Source organism: Pogoniulus pusillus, chromosome 39, assembly GCF_015220805.1.
Source record: "Pogoniulus pusillus isolate bPogPus1 chromosome 39, bPogPus1.pri, whole genome shotgun sequence".
Taxonomy (NCBI): domain Eukaryota; kingdom Metazoa; phylum Chordata; class Aves; order Piciformes; family Lybiidae; genus Pogoniulus; species Pogoniulus pusillus.
This window is the reverse complement of record NC_087302.1, coordinates 3,146,788-3,165,743: the sequence shown is the minus strand read 5'-3', so window position 1 is coordinate 3,165,743 and position 18,956 is coordinate 3,146,788. Positions and strand designations below refer to the sequence as shown.

General features: G+C 59.1%; 1 protein-coding gene across 2 annotated transcripts in view; it reads right to left on the bottom strand.

The window, feature by feature from the left end:
* Positions 1–1,418: 1,418 nt before the first annotated feature.
* The window catches only part of SOX13 (SRY-box transcription factor 13), a 39,339-nt gene continuing 21,801 nt past the window's right edge, over positions 1,419–18,956 (bottom strand). Inside the window, exons 2-14 of one of the 2 annotated variants that reach the window (XM_064173510.1) lie at positions 15,177–15,378; positions 13,377–13,482; positions 12,835–12,921; positions 10,427–10,599; positions 9,101–9,169; positions 8,821–8,935; positions 8,652–8,734; positions 8,401–8,560; positions 7,858–7,967; positions 7,634–7,730; positions 7,403–7,546; positions 5,043–5,259; positions 1,419–1,701 (exon numbers count right to left, since the gene is read on the bottom strand). In XM_064173510.1, coding sequence (XP_064029580.1) covers positions 1,419–1,701; positions 5,043–5,259; positions 7,403–7,546; positions 7,634–7,730; positions 7,858–7,967; positions 8,401–8,560; positions 8,652–8,734; positions 8,821–8,935; positions 9,101–9,169; positions 10,427–10,599; positions 12,835–12,921; positions 13,377–13,482; positions 15,177–15,377 — 1,845 coding nt within the window. In that variant the 5' untranslated portion in view covers position 15,378. The remainder of the gene's footprint in view (positions 1,702–5,042; positions 5,260–7,402; positions 7,547–7,633; positions 7,731–7,857; positions 7,968–8,400; positions 8,561–8,651; positions 8,735–8,820; positions 8,936–9,100; positions 9,170–10,426; positions 10,600–12,834; positions 12,922–13,376; positions 13,483–15,176; positions 15,379–18,956) is intronic. The other variant, XM_064173511.1, reaches the window with a different exon arrangement.

Genomic DNA, 18,956 nt, shown 5'->3' with positions numbered 1-18,956 from the left:
CACATTTCCCCAAGGACTGCTTTCTCCAGGGATCTCTTCCCCAAGAATCCCTTCCCCAGGGATCTCTTCCTCAGGGACACCTTCTCCAGGCATTTTTTCCCCAAAGAATCCCTTCTCCAGGGCATCTTTCCCTCGGGACCCCTTCCTCAGGGCACCTTTCTCCAAGGACCCCTTCTCCAGGGGCCACTTCCCTAAGGATCTCTTTCCCCAGGGCACAATTCCTTTGGGATCCCTTTCCTTAGGGACCCTTTCCCTACAGATCTCTTCCCAGAGACCCCTTCCCCAAGGTACCTTTCTCTGAGGATCTTTTTTCCTCAGGGACCCCTTCCCCAGGGATATCTTTTCCCAGGGATTCCTTCCCCCCAGGGCACCTTTCTCAAGCATCCCTTCCCCAGGGGCACCTTTCCACAGGGGCCTCTTCCCTAGGGCACAATTTCCTTAAAGAACCTTTTCCTCAGGGATCTCTTCCTCAAGGATCTCCTCCCTGGGGACCCCAACCCCAGCCAGAGCAGCAGAGGGAGAGGGAATAAATAAAGCACTGGGGGGAGGAGGGGGCAGGGGGAGGTGTTTGCTGGGGTGGAGGAGGCAGGCAGGATGCTGCCCTGGAGCAGCCTCTTCCCTCTATCCATGTTTTCTCCATGCAGGTCCCAGGTGGAGCCTGCAGCTGGCCAGAGGCAGGGAGAGGTGCCCAGGGATGGATGGAGCACAGCCCCACCACGGCCTGGGCTTGTGCCCAGCTGTGCCCCCAGGGGCAGGGGGGCAGGCAGGGAACAGGCACCTGCTTTGTGTACAAAGTGGGGCAGAGCTGTCAGGAGCATAAAGGCCTCCTTGGAGTCCTTGGCTGGTGCTCAGATCCAGGCAGCAGCTAAAAATGGATCCATGGGAATTTGCTGGCAGGAGGCTAAAGGCAGCAGGGGACTTGGGCAGGGCTGGCTGAGGGACAAGAATGTCCCCATCCTGCATCCCTGGCAGTAGGGGGGGCGGGGTTTGCAGGTGAGGTTCTCTGAAGTGTGGGCACTGAAGAGGTGGGAGATGCTCTGGAGGTTTTCCCACACCCCAACCCCCTCAGGTACCTGCTGGAGGGGTTGTGAGTGGCAGCTGTGGCCCCCACAGCCCCGGGCAAGGTGGCAGCAGCTCCCCAGAGCTCAGCAAGTTTGCCCAGTGGGCTCAGCACGTCCCAGCCGTGGCCCCATCTCTGCTCACCCCTCCCCCCTGGGGTGGGGGGGGGGGGGAAGAAACACCAAGCACTGGGTGCCCACCTTCAGAGGTCCCATCTGGCAGGGCAGCAGCTCTCCTCTGCTGCCAACGCAGCCCTGAGGAGGCTGAGTCCCAGCCCATCAGGCTGGGGGATGCTGCGACCTCCTCTTTGGGTGGCAGGTGCCCCCCACACCCTGCCCCCCACCCTGGGTCCCCCTCCCTCAGTCTGTCAGCACCACCAACTCTCCATCGCTCTTGTCCTCGCCCTCCGAGTCCTCCTCCTCGCTGTAGCGGTACAGCTCCGCCTCCGCCGCCGCCTGCCCGTCCTCGCCGCCGCCGCCGCCCTCGCCCTCCTTCAGGCTGCGTGTGTTGACGATGATGGGCATGCCAGGGTCCATGCCGCGGGGCAGGTAGTGCTCCAGCAAGGGAGGGGTCAGCTGCATGCCCACCGGCCGCTGGTACAGCACATCCGAGGAGGCAGCGGGCAGCTGGGTGCCCTGGGGTCTGCGGGGCAAGGGTGGCACAGTCAGCAGCTGAGGTGCTGAGGTGCTCCCCTAGCCAGCTGAGGTGCTGCCCTAGCCAGCTGAAGTGCTCCCCTAGCCAGCTGACGTGCACCCCTAGCCAGCTGAAGTGCTGCCCTAGCCAGCTGAAGTGCTCCCCTAGCCAGCTGAAGTGCTGCCCTAGCCAGCTGAGGTGCTCCCCTAGCCAGCTGAGGTGCACCCCTAGCCAGCTGAAGTGCTCCCCTAGCCAGCTGAAGTGCTCCCCTAGCCAGCTGAGGTGCACCCCTGGCCAGCTGACGTGCTCCCCTAGCCAGCTGAGGGGCACCCCTAGCCAGCTGAGGTGTTCCCTAGCCAGCTGAGGTGCACCCCTAGCCAGCTGAAGTGCACCCCTAGCCAGCTGAGGTGCTGCCCTAGCCAGCTGAGGTGCTCCCCTAGCCAGCTGAGGTGCTCCCCTAGCCAGCTGAGGTGCACCCCTAGCCAGCTGAGGTGCTCCCCTAGCCAGCTGAGGTGCACCCCTAGCCAGCTGAGGTGCTGCCCTGGCCAGCTGAGGTGCTCCCCTAGCCAGCTGAGGTGCTGCCCTAGCCAGCTGAGGTGCTCCCCTAGCCAGCTGAAGTGCTCCCCTAGCCAGCTGAGGTGCACCCCTAGCCAGCTGAGGTGCTCCCCTAGCCAGCTGAGGTGCACCCCTAGCCAGCTGAGGTGCTGCCCTAGCCAGCTGAGGTGCTCCCCTAGCCAGCTGAGGTGCTGCCCTAGCCAGCTGAGGTGCTCCCCTAGCCAGCTGAGGTGCTGCCCTGGCCAGCTGAGGTGCTCCCCTAGCCAGCTGAGGTGCACCCCTAGCCAGCTGAGGTGCTGCCCTGGCCAGCTGAGGTGCTCCCCTAGCCAGCTGAGGTGCTGCCCTGGCCAGCTGAGGTGCTCCCCTAGCCAGCTGAGGTGCTGCCCTAGCCAGCTGAGGTGCTGCCCTGGCCAGCTGAGGTGCTCCCCTAGCCAGCTGAGGTGCTCCCCTAGCCAGCTGAAGTGCTCCCCTAGCCAGCTGAGGTGCTCCCCTAGCCAGCTGAGGGGCTCTTCTTACCAACTTAAGTTCTCTTGCCAACTGAGGTTCTATAACCAGCTGAGGTTCTCCTCTTACCAACTTAGGTTCTCCTCTTACTGCCTTAGATTCTCCTCTTGCCAACTGAGATTCTCCTCTAACCAGCTGAGGTTCTCCTCTTACCAACTTAGGTTCTCCTCTTACCAACTTAGGTTCTCTTGGCAACTGAAGTTCTCCTCTAACCAGCTGAGATTCTTCTCTTACCAACTTAGGTTCTCCTCTTACTGACTTAGATTCTCCTCTTGCCAACTGAGGGTCTCCTCTGGCCATCGAGTCCAACCATAACCCACCTACAATGGCTACTAAGCTATACTCTGAAGTGCCACAGCTGCAGCAGCTTCTTGAACATTTCCAGGCCTGGCACCTCCCTGGGCAGCCTCTTCCAGGGCTACAAAACCCTTTCAGTGGAGAAGTTTCTTCTAATGCCCAACCTAAACCTCCCTGGTGCAACTTAAACCCCTTTGCTCTTGTTCTGCCACTGGTACTTGGGAGGAGAGACCAACACCAGCCTCACTCCAACCTCCCTTCAGCCAGTTGGAGAGAGGGGGAAGTCCCCTCTGAGGTCAGGGTACCCACACCCCCTGGTGAGCCCCCTCTGAGGTCAGGGTACCCACATTGCAGGTTGAGCCCTCTCAGAGGTCAGGGCACCTACACCCCATGGGCATCTGGGTGAGTCCCCTCAGAGCTCAGGGCACCCACACCACATGTTAAGTCCTTTCAGGTCAGGGCACCCACACCCCACAGTGAGCTCACTCAGAGGCTGGGGCACCCCCATGCCATGGTGATCACCCTCAGAGGTTGCAGAGCTTGGGACTCCTTCATGCCATGGTGAGCCCACTCAGAAGTCAGGGCACCCACACCCCACAGTGAGATTCCTCAGAGGCTGGGGCACCCCTACACCTGGGTAAGCCCTCTCAGAGGTCAGGGCACCCCCATGCCATAGTGAGCACATCCAGATATTGGGGCACCCCCATGACATTTTGAGTCTACTCAGAGGTCAGGGCACCACACCACACCCCACAGTGAGCCCCCTCAGAGGCTGGGGCACCCCCATGCCATGGTGTGCCCCCTCAGAGGTTGCAAGCTTGGGACTCTCCCATGCCATGGTAAGCCCACCCAGAAGTCAGGGCACCCACACCCCACAGTGAGCCCCCTCAGAGGTCAGGGCACCCACACCCCACTCCACAGTGAGCTCCCTGAGAGGCTGGGGCACCCCCATGTCGTGGTGACCCCACCCAGAAGTCAGGGCACCCACACTCCACAGTGAGATCCCTCAGAGGCTGGGGCACCCCCACACCTGAGTGAGCCCCCTCAGAGGTCAGGGCACCTCCATGCCATGGTGACCTCCCTCAAAGGTTGCAGAGGTTGGGACTCCCCCATGCCATGGTAAGCCCACCCAGAAGTCAGGGCACCCACACCCCACAGTGAGCCCCCTCAGAGACTGGGGCTCCTCCATGCCATGGTGAGCCCGCCCAGAGGTTGCAGAGGTTGGGACTCCCCCATGCCATGGTAAGCCCACCCAGTAGTCAGGGCACCCACACCCCACAGTGAGCCCCCTCAGAGGTCAGGGTACCCACACCTCACAGTGAGCCCCCTCAGAGGTTCAATGCTGTGGTAAGCCCACCCAGAAGTCAGGGCACCACACCACACAGTGAGCCCCTCAGAGGCTGGGTCACCCCCATGCCATGGTGAGCCCACCCAGAGGTCAGAGCACCCCCACACCCCACAGGGAGCCCTCTCAGAGGCTGGGTCACCCCCATGCCATGGTGAGCCCACCCAGAGGTCAGAGCACCCCCACACCCCACAGGGAGCCCTCTCAGAGGCTGGGGCACCCCCATGCCATGGTGAGCCCACCCAGAGGTCAGGGTACCCACACCTGGGTGAGCCCCCTCAGAGGTCAGGGCACCCCCATGCCATGGTGAGCCCACCCAGAGGTCAGAGCACCCCCACACCCCACAGGGAGCCCTCTCAGAGGCTGGGGCACCCCCATGCCATGGTGAGCCCACCCAGAGGTCAGAGCACCCCCACACCTGGGTGAGCCCCCTCAGAGGCTGGGTCACCCCCATGCCATGGTGAGCCCACCCAGAGGTCAGAGCACCCACACCCCACAGTGAGCCCCCTCAGAGGCTGGGGCACCCCCATGCCATGGTGAGCCCACCCAGAGGTCAGAGCACCCCCATGCCATGGTGAGCCCACCCAGAGGTCAGAGCACCCCCACACCCCACAGGGAGCCCCCGGGCTGGGGGGCAGGGGCACGTTACCCTATCAAGTAGCCCTGCCTGGCGTCCTGGCGCCGGTTCCTCATCAGCGCCTTGTACTCGCCCACCCGCAGCCGCTTGCCCTCCACGATGCAGGTGCGCTTGGGCCGGGGCTTGTACTTGTAGTCAGGATACTTCTCCAGGTGCTGCCTGCTCAGCCTGGCCTGCTCCTCGTAGTAGGGCTGCTTCTCCTGGTTGCTCATGGACTTCCACCGGGAGCCTGCGGCGAGAGGAGCCGTGGGGTGCCCGCAACCGCCCGGCGGGGATGGAGCCAGCCCGGGGCTGCCCGCTGGGAGAGCCAGCCTGGCACAGAGCCCCTGGGGTGCCAGGCATGGCAGCTGGGTTTGGCAGCTGAAAGAGGGGGCTTGAGTTGGGTATCTGAGTGTGGGATGGAGTTTGGTGTCTGAGTTTGGTGTCTGAGTTTGGTGTCTGAGTTTGGTAACTGAGTTTGGTAACTGAGTTTGGTAATTGACTTTGGTAACTGAGTTTGGTATCTGAGTTTGGTAATTGAATCTGGCAGCTGAGTTTGGCATCAGAAATTGGGAGTGAATTCAGGACCAAATTTGGGACCTAAATCTGGTTTCTGGGTTTAGTAGCTGAATTTGGGACCTAAATTGGGACCTAAATTGGGTCTCTGAGTTTGGCATCGGAAATTGGGAGCGAATTTGGGACCTAAATTTGGGTTCTGAGTTTGGTAGCTGAGTTTGGGACTGAATTTGGGACCTAAATTGGGTTTCTGAATTTGGTAGCTGAGTTTGGGACTGAATTTGGGACCTGAGTTGGGTATCCGAGTGTGGGATGGAATTTGTTATCTGAGTTTGGTATCTGAGTTTGGTAATTGAATCTGGCAGCTGAGTTGGGTCTCTGAGTTTGGCATTGGAAATTGGGACTGAATTTGGGACCTAAACTGGGTTTCTGAGTTTAGTAGCTGAGTTTGGGACTGAATCTGGGATCTGAGTCGGGTATCTGAGTGTGGGATGGAATTTGGTATATGAGTTTGGTACTTGAATCTGGCAGCTGAGTTGGCTCTCTGAGTTTGGCATCTGAATTTTGGACTGAATTTGTGACCTAAATTGGGTTTCTGAGTTTAGTAGCTGAGTTTGGGACTGAATTTGGGACCTGAGTTGGGTATCTGAGTGTGGGATGGAATTTGTTATCTGAGTTTGGTATCTGAGTTTGGTAATTGAATCTGGCAGCTGAGTTGGCTCTTTGAGTTTGGCACTGGAAATTGGGAGTGAATTTGGGACCTAAATTTAGTTGCTGAGTTTGGGACTGAATCTGGGACCTAAATTGGGTCTCAGAGTTTGGCATCAGAAATTGAGAGTGAAGCTGGGACCTAAATTGGGTCTCTGAGTTTGGCATCAGAAATTGGGAGTGAATTTGGGACCTAAATTGGGTTTCTGAGTTTAGTAGCTGAGTTTGGGACTGAATTTGGGACCTGAGTTGGGTATCTGAGAGTGGGATGGAATTTGGTATCTGAGTTTGGTAACTGAGTTTGGTATTTGAATTTGGTACTTGAATCTGGCAGCTGAGTTGGGTCTCTGAGTTTGGCATCTGAATTTTGGACTGAATTTGGGACCTAAATTGGGCACCTGAATTTGGCAGCTGAGTTTGAGACCTGTATTTAGTATCTGAGTTTGGGACTGAATATGAGACTGAAACTGGGACTGACTTTGGGACCTAAATTGGGTTTCTGAGTTTGGTAGCTGTGTTTGGGACTGAATCTGGGACCTGTATTTGGGTATCTGAGTTTGGGAGTGAATTTGAGATTGAATTTGAGATTGAATTTGGTTTCTGAGTTTGGCAGCTGAAATTGGGAGTGAATTTGGGACCTGAGCTCTTGGACCACAGCACTCTGCTGCCAGGGGCTTTGGAGGTCCCTTCCAGCCATGGTTAGGGTTAGCCACGGTTTGGGTGAGGACAGAGCAGTGCTGCTTTGGCACAGCCAGGGCTGCTTTGTGTCCTGGCTGTGTGCTCCTTGTGCCCAGCAGCTCTTGGGCCACAGCACTCTGCTGCCAGGGGCTTTGGAGGTCCCTTCCAGCCATGGTTAGAGTTAGCCATGGTTTGGGTGAGGACAGAGCAGTGGTGCTTTGGCACAGCCAGGGCTGCTTTGTGTCCTGGCTGTGTGCTCCTTGTGCCCAGCAGCTCTTGGGCCACAGCACTCTGCTGCCAGGGGCTTTGGAGGTCCCTTCCAGCCATGGTTAGAGTTAGCCATGATTTGGGTGAGGACAGAGCAGTGCTGCTTTGGCACAGCCAGGGCTGCTGTGTGTCCCTTCCAGCTCCTGACATTCAGTGGTTCTTTGAAGCTTGTGTCCCACCACAGGGATGCAGAGATGAGCCCTGCCCAGCTCCCCAGCACTCACCTAGGATCTTGCTGATGCTGGAGTTGTGCATGTCTGGGAATGCCTGCAGGATCTTCCTCCTCTCATCCTTGGCCCACACCATGAAGGCGTTCATGGGCCGCTTGATGTGGTTGTTGTTCCTGGACTCAGGGAAGTGCCGAGAGCCTGCAAGAGCAAAGCCCAGCCAAGGTCAGGAGCCAGAGCAAGCACCCAGCAGGCAGTGCCAGCCTGGTGCTCTCAGCCAGCCCTTACCATCCATCTCACAGCTCAACAGAGCCTCGTCCAGCCGGTGGGCTGGGGGCTCCTCCATGCGCTCCTTCACTGGGGATGAGTCAATCCCGATGTGATCCTGCAACAGAGTGGAGTCAGGAAGCAGCTGTGAGCCAGGGAGCCCATCCCAGGATGGAGACCTGGCTCTGGATACTGGTGATGGGGTCAGAAATGGGATGGTGCCCACCCAGCTGGGTGCCCCTCACCTTACGGTAGGAGCCACTCAGGGACCCCTCCATGGCACCGCTGTGGCCATGCAGCAGCTGCCGAGCGTCCTGGATGGCTTTGGTGATGGCATCACCTTCACCCAGGAACCCTGCCAGGACATCAGCACCCATCAGCATCCCTGCCCAACCTCCTTCAGCACCCTGCAGCATCCCATCCCACCCCAGCAATCACAACTGTGTGCCACGAAGGGCAGCAAGTGCCCATCCAGGACACCTTAGGCAGCAGAGATGGTGGCCAGGGAAGAGAACATCCAACAGGACCTTACAGTGAGGGTGGGGAGACACTGGCACAGGTTGCCCAGGGAGGCTGTGGAGCACAGAAGCACAGAATGGGATCAGAGATCCCATTCTGTGCTTCTGTGCTCCACAACCTCCCTGGAGGTGTTCAGGACCAGGTTGGATGAGTCCTTGAGCAACCTGTTCTAGTGGGAGGTGTCCCTGCCCATGGCAGGGACTTTGGATGATGACTTCAAGGTCCCTTCCAGCCCAGCCCACTGTCAGAGAAGGTACTTAGGAACCCACCCAGGGGCAGGCTGGAGGGGCTGGCCTGCAGGTCCCTGGTGGCACCATGGCTTGGTGTGAGGGACTGGCAGCTGCTCATCTTCAAACTGGGTGAGCTGGAGGCACTGGGGAGGTCAGAGCCTTTGGGTTTGGCTGTCAGGTTCAGTGGCTGTGAGGTCTCCTGGGGTAGAGAGGAGGAGAGGTTGAAGCTCAGCCCCACCCCCCCAACAGCCCCCCCAGCCTGGGGGATGGAGGGATTTGGGGAGCTGTACCTGCAGCTGGAGGTGACCTGAGCCAGGAGGTCTCTTCATGGTGGGAGGAGGGGAGCTGTGCAGCAGCTGCACTGGGTAATCCACTGCAGGGAGCAGAGGGAGAGGGGTTGGGGCAGAAGGGACAAGGCCACCTCACAGGGCTGGGACAGTCCCAGGGGACCTCTCTCACCTGGTTTGCAAGGGATGGGCTGGATGGGCAGCGCTAGCTGGGAGTCAGGAGTGACAGGGAGGGGCTGGTGGCTGGGGGTGAAGGCAGGGATCATGACGTAGGGCATGTTGACCTGCTGGAGGGAAGAGGGGCAGAGGAGCAGAGAGTCCAGATAACCACGGGGGAGGCACCTCGGGTAGGTGGCATCTCCTTGGCCTGGCCCCAGGAGGGGACACAGAAGGAGGGGCTGCCATCAGCCAGCGTGGGAAGGGGAGCACAGGGAGGTGCCCCCTGCCTTTACCTGGATCTGTTGCTGCAGCAGGTTGATTTTGTGCTGCTGCTGGATCAGCTGCTGCTGCTGCTTGGCGATCTGGCAGAGGAGACAACAGGGCTCAGTGGTACCAACAGCGGTGCCAAGCTGGTCCCAGCAGGGCCACAGCCTGGCATGAGCTGCCCAGCACAAGCAAAATGCAGACAAGGGGTCCCAAGGGCCATGAGGAGGGCAGGTGAGAGGTGGCAGAGTTGCCCTAGGGCCATCTTGATGGACATGGGGAGAGAATTGCCTTTGGGTCAGGGCAATGCCAAGCACCAATCCAAGCTGGGCAGTGCCAGGCTGGAGAGCAGCCCTGAGCAGAGGGACTTGGGGGTGCTGCTGGAGGAGAAGCTCAGCAGGAGCCAGCAGTGTGCACTTGCAGCCCAGAAAGCCAAGCAGAGCCTGGGCTGCAGCAGCAGCAGTGTGGCCAGCAGGGCCAGGGAGGGGATTCTCCCTCTCTGCTCTGCTCTGCTGAGACCCCACCTGGAGTCCTGCATCCAGTTCTGGAGCCCCTGGGACAAGAGGGCTGTGGAGATGCTGGAGAGTGTCCAGAGCAGGGCCAGGAGGATGCTCAGAGGCTGCAGCAGCTCTGCTGTGAGCACAGACTGAAAGAGTTGGGGCTGTGCAGGCTGGAGCAGAGGAGGCTCCCAGGGGACCTTCTTGTGGCCTGCCAGGATCTGAAGGGGGCTCCAAAAAAGCTGGGGAGGGACTTTTGAGGCTGTGAGGGAGTGTCAGGAGTGGGGGGGATGGAGCAAAGGTGGAGGTGGGGAGAGTGAGGCTGGAGGTGAGGAGGAAGTTGTTGAGCAGGAGAGTGGTGAGAGGCTGGAATGGGTTGCCCAGGGAGGGGGTTGAGGCCCCATGGCTGGAGGTGTTTGAGGCCAGGCTGGCTGAGGCTGTGTGCAGCCTGCTCTAGGGTAGGGTGTCCCTGGGCATGGCAGGGGGGTTGGAACTGGCTGCTCCTTGTGGTCCCTTCCATCCCTGCCTGCTTCTAGGATTAAATGTGCTGGGAGGTTGGTGCCATCCCCACCAAAGTGCATGTTGGGCAGGTCACCCCTGCCCTTGGCACCATATTAGGTCACCAGGGAGAAAAAAAACAGGCGTCCAAAGAGCAGAGAGAGCACAGGCAGGAAGCACTCAGCCTGCTTTAATTCTTTGGAGGACTCTTTGAGGTGGACCCAGGAAACAGGAGAGGCTCTGAGCAGAGAACTTCCACTGCCCGCAGCGCCGAAGCCGCCACCCCCACGGGGCTTTGGCCCCGCACCTGTGGCCTGTGGGCATCCCCCAGAGGGTCTGTAGAGCAAACCTTGAGCCCACCTGCTCCTGCTGCTGCCTTGCCAGCTCCATCTGCTGCTGCTGCTTCTCGAAGAGCATGGCTGCCATGTTCTTCTGCTCCGAGTGGGCTGTCAGCAGCTGGTCCCGCAGCGTGGACAGTTGGTTGATCATGACGAGTAGCTGCAGCTCCTTCTCAGCCAGGCTCTCCTGGGTGCCTGGAAGAAGCCAAAGAGGGCAAGATGAGCAAACCCAGGCTGGGTGAGGAATGCCTGGAGAGCAGCCCTGAGGAAAAGGACCCTGGGGCGGGGGGTTGGGATGATGCTGTGCTCAGCACTGCTCAGGCCACACCTTGAGTGCTGTGTCCAGTTCTGGGCCCCTCAATTCAAGAGAGATGCTGAGGTGCTGGAACATGTCCAGAGAAGGGCAGCAAAGCTGGTGAGGGGCCTGGAGCACAAACCCTATGAGGAGAGGCTGAGGGAGCTGGGGGGGTGCAGCCTGCAGCAGAGGAGGCTCAGGGCAGAGCTCATTGCTGCCTGCAGCTGCCTGCAGGGAGGCTGTAGCCAGGTGGGGTTGGGCTCTGCTGCCAGGCAGCCAGGGACAGAAGAAGGGGACAGAGGCTGAAGCTGTGCCAGGGCAGGTTGAGGCTGGATGTTGTTAGGAAGTTGTTGTCAGAGAGAGTGATTGGCACTGGAATGGGCTGCCCAGGGAGGTGGTGGAGTCACCATCCCTGGAGGTCTTTAAGAAAAGCCTGGATGAGGCACTTGGTGCCATGGTCTGGTTGACTGGATAGGGCTGGGGGATAGGTTGGACTGGATGAGCTTGGAGCTCTCTTCCAACCTGGCTGATTCTATGATTCTATGATTCAACATGAGCCTGCAGTGTGAGTGCAGCCCAGACAGCAACCCTGTGCTGCCCTAGGGCCATCTTGATGGACATGGGGAGAGAATTGCCTTTGGGTCAGGGCAATGCCAAGCACAAATCCAGGCTGGGCAGTGCCAGGCTGGAGAGCAGTCCTGAGAAGCAGGACTTGGGGGTGCTGCTGCAGGAGAAGCTCAGCAGGAGCCAGCAGTGTGCACTTGCAGCCCAGAAAGCCAAGCAGAGCCTGGGCTGCAGCAGCAGCAGTGTGGCCAGCAGGGCCAGGGAGGGGATTCTCCTCCTCTGCTCTGCTCTGCTGAGACCCCACCTGGAGTACTGCATCCAATTATGGAGCCCCCAACACAAGAAGGACGTGGAACTGTTGGAGCCAGTGCAGAGGAGGCCACCAAGATGCTCAGAGGGCTGCAGCAGCTCTGCTGTGAGCAGAGAGAGTTGGGGCTCTGCAGCCTGGAGAAGGCTTCGAGGAGACCTTGGAGTGGCCTTCCAGGATCTGAAAGGGACTACAGGAGGGCTGGGGAGGGACAACTGACAAGGGCTTGTAATGAGAGGCGGAGGAATGGGTTTGAAGTGGCAGAGGGGAGATTGAAAGTGGATGTTAGGAAGAAGTTGTTTGCAGTGAGGGTGATGAGACACTGGCACAGGTTGAAGGTGGTGAGACACAGGCACAGGTTTCCCAGGGAGGTGTTCAGGACCAGGTTGGATGAGTCCTTCAGCAACCAGTTCCAGTGGGAGGTGTCCCTGCCTATAGCTGGGGGCTTGGAACTGGCTGAGCTTTGAGCTCCCTTCCAACCTTAACCATTCTCTGACTCTATCACCAGCAGCATTGCCACCCTTGGGTGCTGGTGGGTGTTGGGGTGGTCAGGGAATGGCCAATGTGCTGGGAGTAGAAAGGTCCTTGTGAGCTGAACCACCCCTTCTAAGCAGTCAGGGGCAAGCTTTTAGCAGTGATGTTCACCTTCCAAAGCTCAGCTGAGAGGATTTGAACTATGGAATCATTTTGGCTAGAAAAAGTCCCTTCCATGGACCCCAAATGATGACTTCCCTTCCTGGCATCCCTGCTCCCAAGGATGCTGTGGTGACCTCTCACCCTTTGTAGGGTGTCCCACACGCTGCTGACAGCTGGCAGAAGGAGATCATGGAACCATTTGGGTTGGCAAAGCCCTTTAAGCTCATCCCCTCCAACCATTCTCTAACCCTAGCAAGGCTGGGGCTAACCCATGGCCCTCAGCACCACAGCTCTGCCTCTCTGAAACACCACCAGGGATGGGGACTCAACCACCTCCTGTGGGGCACAGGGCAGCCTGTGCCAGCATTAGAAAACCCTTTCAGGGAAGAAATTTCTTCTCATGCTCAACCTCAACCTTCCCAGGGGCAACCTGAGGCCATTTCTTCTTGTCCTGTCAAAGCAGTGTTCTGGTTAACTAATGCTCAGGGCTCTGTTAAACACAGCCCCTTGCAGCCAGTGCTGCCCTCCTGCCAAGGTGGGGAATGTCCTGGTACCAGAGCCCAGGCTGCCCAGGCAGAGGGCATGGGAGTGAGGCTGGTGGAGCTGGGTGGCCAGGACAAGACCTCACCTTTCACTTCCTTGGACTCGGCAGCGTTTCTGCCCAGCAGCTGCTCCTTCCAGTCACTGGACAGCAGCTTCTCGATGGTTGGCATCACTGTTGGGGTGCCAGGGTCAGGAGGCAGGGAGAGGGAGAGGAAAGCCCAAATGAGCACAGTTCAAAGAATCACAGAGCTGCTTCTGTTGGAAAAGCCCTCTGGGATCTCTGACTCCAACCACCAGGAGCCAGCACACCCAGGACGTGCCCAGGGAGTCCCTGTGCACAAAGCTTGTGCTGGGAGGCAGAAACAGCCAGAAACCATGGGTTGGCACCTCACAGCCCATCACATACTCCAACTCACCACCACCATGCTCTCCCCAGCCCATCCCCTGGCCTGGAGGCAGCACCTTCCACCACCCCAGGTCCCAGGCTGGGTCCATCCCACATCCCCAGCATGCCACAACACCTCCATCCTTCACCCCAGCTGCACCTACTCATCCCACCCTACAGCTTTGGGAAGCTCAAAGGGTGCAGGGAGTGATCCCAAGAGGCCACTTGGAAGCCTTTCTTACCCTCCTTCAGGTTCTTGTTGAAGTCCAGCTTGTCCTGGCCGCTGGTGGCCGGCTCGAAGGCAGAGCTCCTGGGCTCCAACGCATCGCTGGGGGGCGAGCAGGACTCCTGCAGCACACACAGAGCTGCTGGGCTCCTGAGCTCAGGGCTGGGGACACTCCCAGCTCTCCAGGCAGGAGATCACACAACCATCCAGCTTGGCAAAGCCTCTCAGGATCACCAAGTCCAACCTAGAACCCTGCTCTGCCAAGAGAGCCAGTGGCATCCTGGCCTGCATCAGCAATGGTGTGGCCAGCAGGAGCAGGGAGGTCATTCTGCCCCTGGACTCTGCACTGGTTGGACCTCACCTTGAGTGCTGTGTTCAGCTCTGGGCCCCCCAGTTTAGGAGGGACATTGAGATGCTTGAGCGTGTCCAGAGAAGGGCAACGAGGCTGGGGAGAGGCCTTGAGCACAGCCCTACGAGGAGAGGCTGAGGGAGCTGGGATTGGTTAGCCTGGAGAAGAGGAGGCTCAGGGGTGACCTTATTGATGTCTGCAACTACCTGAGGGGTGGTTGTGGCCAGGAGGAGGTTGCTCTCTTCTCTCAGGTGGCCAGCACCAGAACAAGAGGACACAGCCTCAGGCTGTGCCAGGGGAGATTTAGGCTGGAGGTGAGGAGAAAGTTCTTCCCTGAGAGAGTCATTGGACACTGGAATGGGCTGCCCGGGGAGGTGGTGGAGTCGCCGTCCCTGGAGCTGTTCAAGGCAGGACTGGACGTGGCACTTGGTGCCATGGTCTGGCCTTGAGCTCTGTGCTAAAGGGTTGGACTTGATGATCTGTGAGGTCTCTTCCAACCTTGGTAATACTGGGATGCTGTGAGACTGTGATGCTGTGATTCACCTTAAACCATAGCCCTGAGCACCACCCTTAGACACATCCAGGCTGGGGGACTCCACCACCTCCCTGGGCAGCTCATTCCAGTCCCTGACCACTCTCTCTGTGACAAACTTTCTCCTAATGTCCAATCTAAACCTCCCCAGCCTCAGGTTGAAGCCATTCCCCCTTGTCCTGGCTCAAACCACCCATGAGCAGAGCCCAGCAGCAGCCTCTCCACAATCATAGAATCAACCAGGTTGGAAGAGACCTCCAATGTCCTTTCAGGCAGCTGGAGACAGCAATGAGCTCTGCCCTCAGCCTCCTCTTCCTCACACCACCCATCCCCAGCTCCTTCAGTTTCTCCTCATATGATTTACTCTCCAGGCCCTTCCCCAGCTTCGTTGCCCTCCTCTGGACCTGCTCCAGCACCTCCACATCTCTCCTGTATTGTGGAGCCCAAAACTGAACACAGCCCTCGAGGTGTGGCCTCACCAAGGGCACAATCCCCTCTGCTCACTGCCCCCTGGCATAGGACAAGCAGCAGTGGATGGAAGCTGCAGCACAGGAGGGTCCAGCTCAGCACAAGGGCAACTTCTTGCCTGGAAGGGTCCCAGAGCCCTGGCACAGGCTGCCCAGAGAGGTTGTGGAGTCTTCTTGTGTGGAGCCTTTCCAGGCCTGTCTGGATGTGTTGCTGTGTGCCCTGAGCTGCATTGTGTGGTCCTGCTGTGGCAGGGGGGTTGGACTGGATGAGCTCTTTGGGTCCTTTCCAACCCCTGACATCTGTGATCCTGTGCAAAGCACCCAGAGAAACAAACCCTCCCAGCACATGCCAGGGGTCATTTCCTCCTGCTGCCTGAGCCCAGGTCTGGAGCAGCAATGACCTCCACACTCTGCCAGCTCAGAGACCCCAGTCAGGACCAGTGCTCGTGTCTCAGCCACAGGACTCACCTGTGGCAGGGTCTGAGGGTCGGTGCCCTCCCTGGGTGGTGGCCCAGGTGGGTCACTGGGCTGAGGCTCAGTGCTGGGAGCAGCTCCAGGTGGGGACTCGTAGCCAACCTCCTTCTTCTCCTCTGTCTTGATGGTGCAGTTCACCATGCTGCCTGCTCCATCGAGCTCCAGGTGGGGAGAAACAGGGCTCCTCATGGACATCCTGTGGGGCAAGAGGGCAGTCAGCAGAGCCAGGGGGCAGCTGCCAGTCACCAACAGTCTTTTCCCAGTCTGGGCACACCCATACTGGGGTGTTCTGTGGTGCTGGTTTCTCCAGAGGCAATGGGTTTGCTTTTTGCCATGGAGTGTTGGTTGAAAGCCTGAGGGTGCTGGTGAACAAATGGCTAAGGTCAGCCAAAGTGTGCCCAGGTAGCCAAGAAGACCAGCAGCAGCTTGGCTTGCATCAGCAGCAGTGTGGCCAGCAGGACTTGGGCAGATTGCTTTGGGGATGGCATCACCCAGGAACCCTGCCAGGACACCAGCACCCATGCCCATCTCCTCCAGTGCCCTGCAGCATCCCAGCAACCACAACTGTGTGCCACAAAGGGGTGGCAGAAAGCAGCAGGTACCCATCCAGGCTACTCCAGGCAGCAAAGGTATCTCCATTCTCCAGGAGGTGGCCAAGGAAGAGGGTGATGAGAGACTGGCACAGGATGAGGGTGGTGAGAGACTGGCACAGGTTGAGGGTGGTGAGACACTGGCACAGGTTTCCCAGGGATCTTTGATCACATTGGCTGTGATCTTTGATCACATTGGCTGCTTCTATGCTCCACAACCTCCCTGGAGGTGTTCAGGACCAGGCTGGATGAGGCCTTGAGTGATCTGTTCTAGTGGGAGGTGTCCCTGCCCATGGCAGGGGATGGGGGTTCAAACTGGATGCTCTTTGAGGTCACTCCAGCCCAACCCCTTGTCAGAGAAGGTACTTGGGAACCCACCCAGGGGCAGGCTGCAGGGGCTGAGCTGCAGGTCCTTGGTGGCACCAGGACTTGGTGTGAGGAACTGGCAGGCTGCAGGGGCTGAGCTGCAGGTCCTTGGTGGCACCAGGACATGGTGTGAGGGACTGGCAGGCTGCAGGGGCTGAGCTGCAGGTCCCTGGTGGCACCAGGACGTGGTGTGAGGGACTGGCAGGCTGCAGGGGCTGAGCTGCAGGTCCCTGGTGGCACCAGGACGTGGTGTGAGGGACTGGCAGCTGCTCATCTGCAAGCTGGTGAGCTGGAGGCACTTGGGGAGGTGGAAGCCTTTGGGTTTGGCTGCCAGGCACAGCAGCTGTGAGGTCTCCTGTGCTGGATGCTCCTTGAGATCCCTTCCACCCCAATTCTAGGACTCAATGACCTCAAAGCTCTTTTCCAACCTAAATTTCCTCCCATCAGGACCCTCTTAAACCAGGGCTGGGCTTGCAAGTCGAGGTGGGCTAGAGGCTGAACCTGGGCTGCTTGGACTTTGGGGGGCAGCAATGACCTAACAGACAGAGGCAGAGGCAAAACTCCAAGCTTCAAGCTGCGAATTAATCAAAGGGCTGAAAATAAAAACCTTCCTCTCAGGAACCTGCCAACAAAAGAAAGCCAAACAAGAAGGAGCTGGCTGGGGAATGAAAAGCCAGGGCCGGGGAACAGGGGACAAAGGGAAGTGGGACAATGGGTGGTGGACAAAAGCAATAAAGCCAAGGGAAGTGTGACAGCTCCACAATAGGGCACAGCCGCTGCCAGCCTCTCTGATCTCGGCCGCCCTCTTTTTTTTCCTCCTCTTCCTCTCCTAATCTCAGTTCCTTTGCCCTCCTGTGCTGAACAGCCCCGGCCAAGCCTTCCAGCTTCCTCCCGCCGTCGGCAGTGCTGCGTCCTGCACCATCGCCCCCTTCCTGCCCCCTTCGGCTCTCACCTTGGCCAGCAGGGTGAACCCCAGGCATGGGCAGCAGCCAGCACAGCCAGGGCGGGGAGGAACCCAGACACGGCGGCGGTGCCATGTGGGCAGAGGGCTGCTGTGCCATGTGGGCAGAGGGTGCTGTGCCGTGTGGGCAGAGGGATGCTGTGCCGTGTGGGCAGAGGGATGCTGTGCCATGTGGGCAGAGGGCTGCTGTGCCATGTGGGCAGAGGGTGCTGTGCCGTGTGGGCAGAGGGCTGCTGTGCGCTGTGGGCAGAGGGCTGCTGTGCCCTGTGGGCAGAGGGATGCTGTGCCGTGTGGGCAGAGGGATGCTGTGCCATGCGGGCAGAGGGTGCTGTGCCGTGTGGGCAGAATGATGCTGTGCCATGTGGGCAGAGGGATGCTGTGCCCTGTGGGCAGAGGGATGCTGTGCCGTGTGGGCAGAGGGATGCTGTGCCGTGTGGGCAGAGAGATGCTGTGCCATGTGGGCAGAGGGATGCTGTGCCGTGTGGGCAGAGGGATGCTGTGCCATGTGGGCAGAGGGGTGCTGTGCACTGTGGGCAGAGGGGTGCTGTGCCATGTGGGCAGAGGGGTGCTGTGCACTGTGGGCAGAGGGGTGCTGTGCCATGTGGGCAGAGGGGTGCTGTGCCATGTGGGCAGAGAGATGCTGTGCCATGTGGGCAGAGGGATGCTGTGCCGTGTGGGCAGAGGGATGCTGTGCCATGTGGGCAGAGGGGTGCTGTGCCGTGTGGGCAGAGGGATGCTGTGCACTGTGGGCAGAGGGGTGCTGTGCCCTGTAGGCAGAGGGATGCTGTGCCATGTGGGCAGAGGGCTGCTGTGCCATGTGGGCAGAGGAGAGCTGTGCCATGTGGGGGGTGGAGGAGGCTTGGGAGCAGAGGTGGAACTGAGCTCTGGGGGAGTGGTTGGACTGGAGGACCTCAAAGGTCTCTTCCAAACCCAACAGCTCTGTGGTTCTGAACTGGAGCTGGGTGGGGAAAATGAGGCACAAACACACCAGGGCTGCAGGGACTTAGCCTTAGATGGGGAAACTGAGGCACAGGCACACCAGGGCTGCAGGGCCTTAGTCCTGGGTGGGGAAATTGAGGCACAAACACACCAGGGCTGCAGGGACTTAGTCTTAGATGGGGAAACTGAGGCACAGGCACACCAGGGCTGCAGGGCCTTAGTCCTGGGTGGGGAAATTGAGGCACAAACACACCAGGGCTGCAGGGGCTTAGCCTTAGATGGGGAAATTGAGGCACAGACACACCAGGGCTGCAGGGGCTTAGTCCTGGGTGGGGAAATTGAGGCACAAACACACCAGGGCTGCAGGGGCTTAGCCTTAGATGGGGAAATTGAGGCACAAACACACCAGGGCTGCAGGGGCTTAGCCTTAGATGGGGAAATTGAGGCACAGACACACCAGGGCTGCAGGGGCTTAGCCTTAGATGGGGAAATGGAGGCACAAACACACCAGGGCTGCAGGGGCTTAGTCCCGGGTGGGGAAACTGAGGCACAGACACAGCACATCACCCATGCCCCTTCCTAACTCTTCATCTGCAGGTGTGAGTGCAGTGCCCCACTCCCTCCTTCCAGCCTTTCTGGCCTTTTAAAGGCAAACCCCACCCTGTCCAGTGCATCCCTGCCCCAGGTCCACCCTCCCTCTCTGCCCAGCCAGGCTGCAGCACGCAGCCATGCCAGCGATGCCATCTGAGGCAGGCACAAAAGCACTGTTCCTGCTGCTCCAGCGGGTCCCTCTGCTAGGCAACTCAACCCTCCCCGTGCCAGTGGAAGTCGTCCTTTAAAAGCAGAAAGGATAAAAACGGGGTCGGTGCTTTAAATGGGGTCGGTCTGAAAGGGACCTCTCGCTGCGGCTGCCTGGTT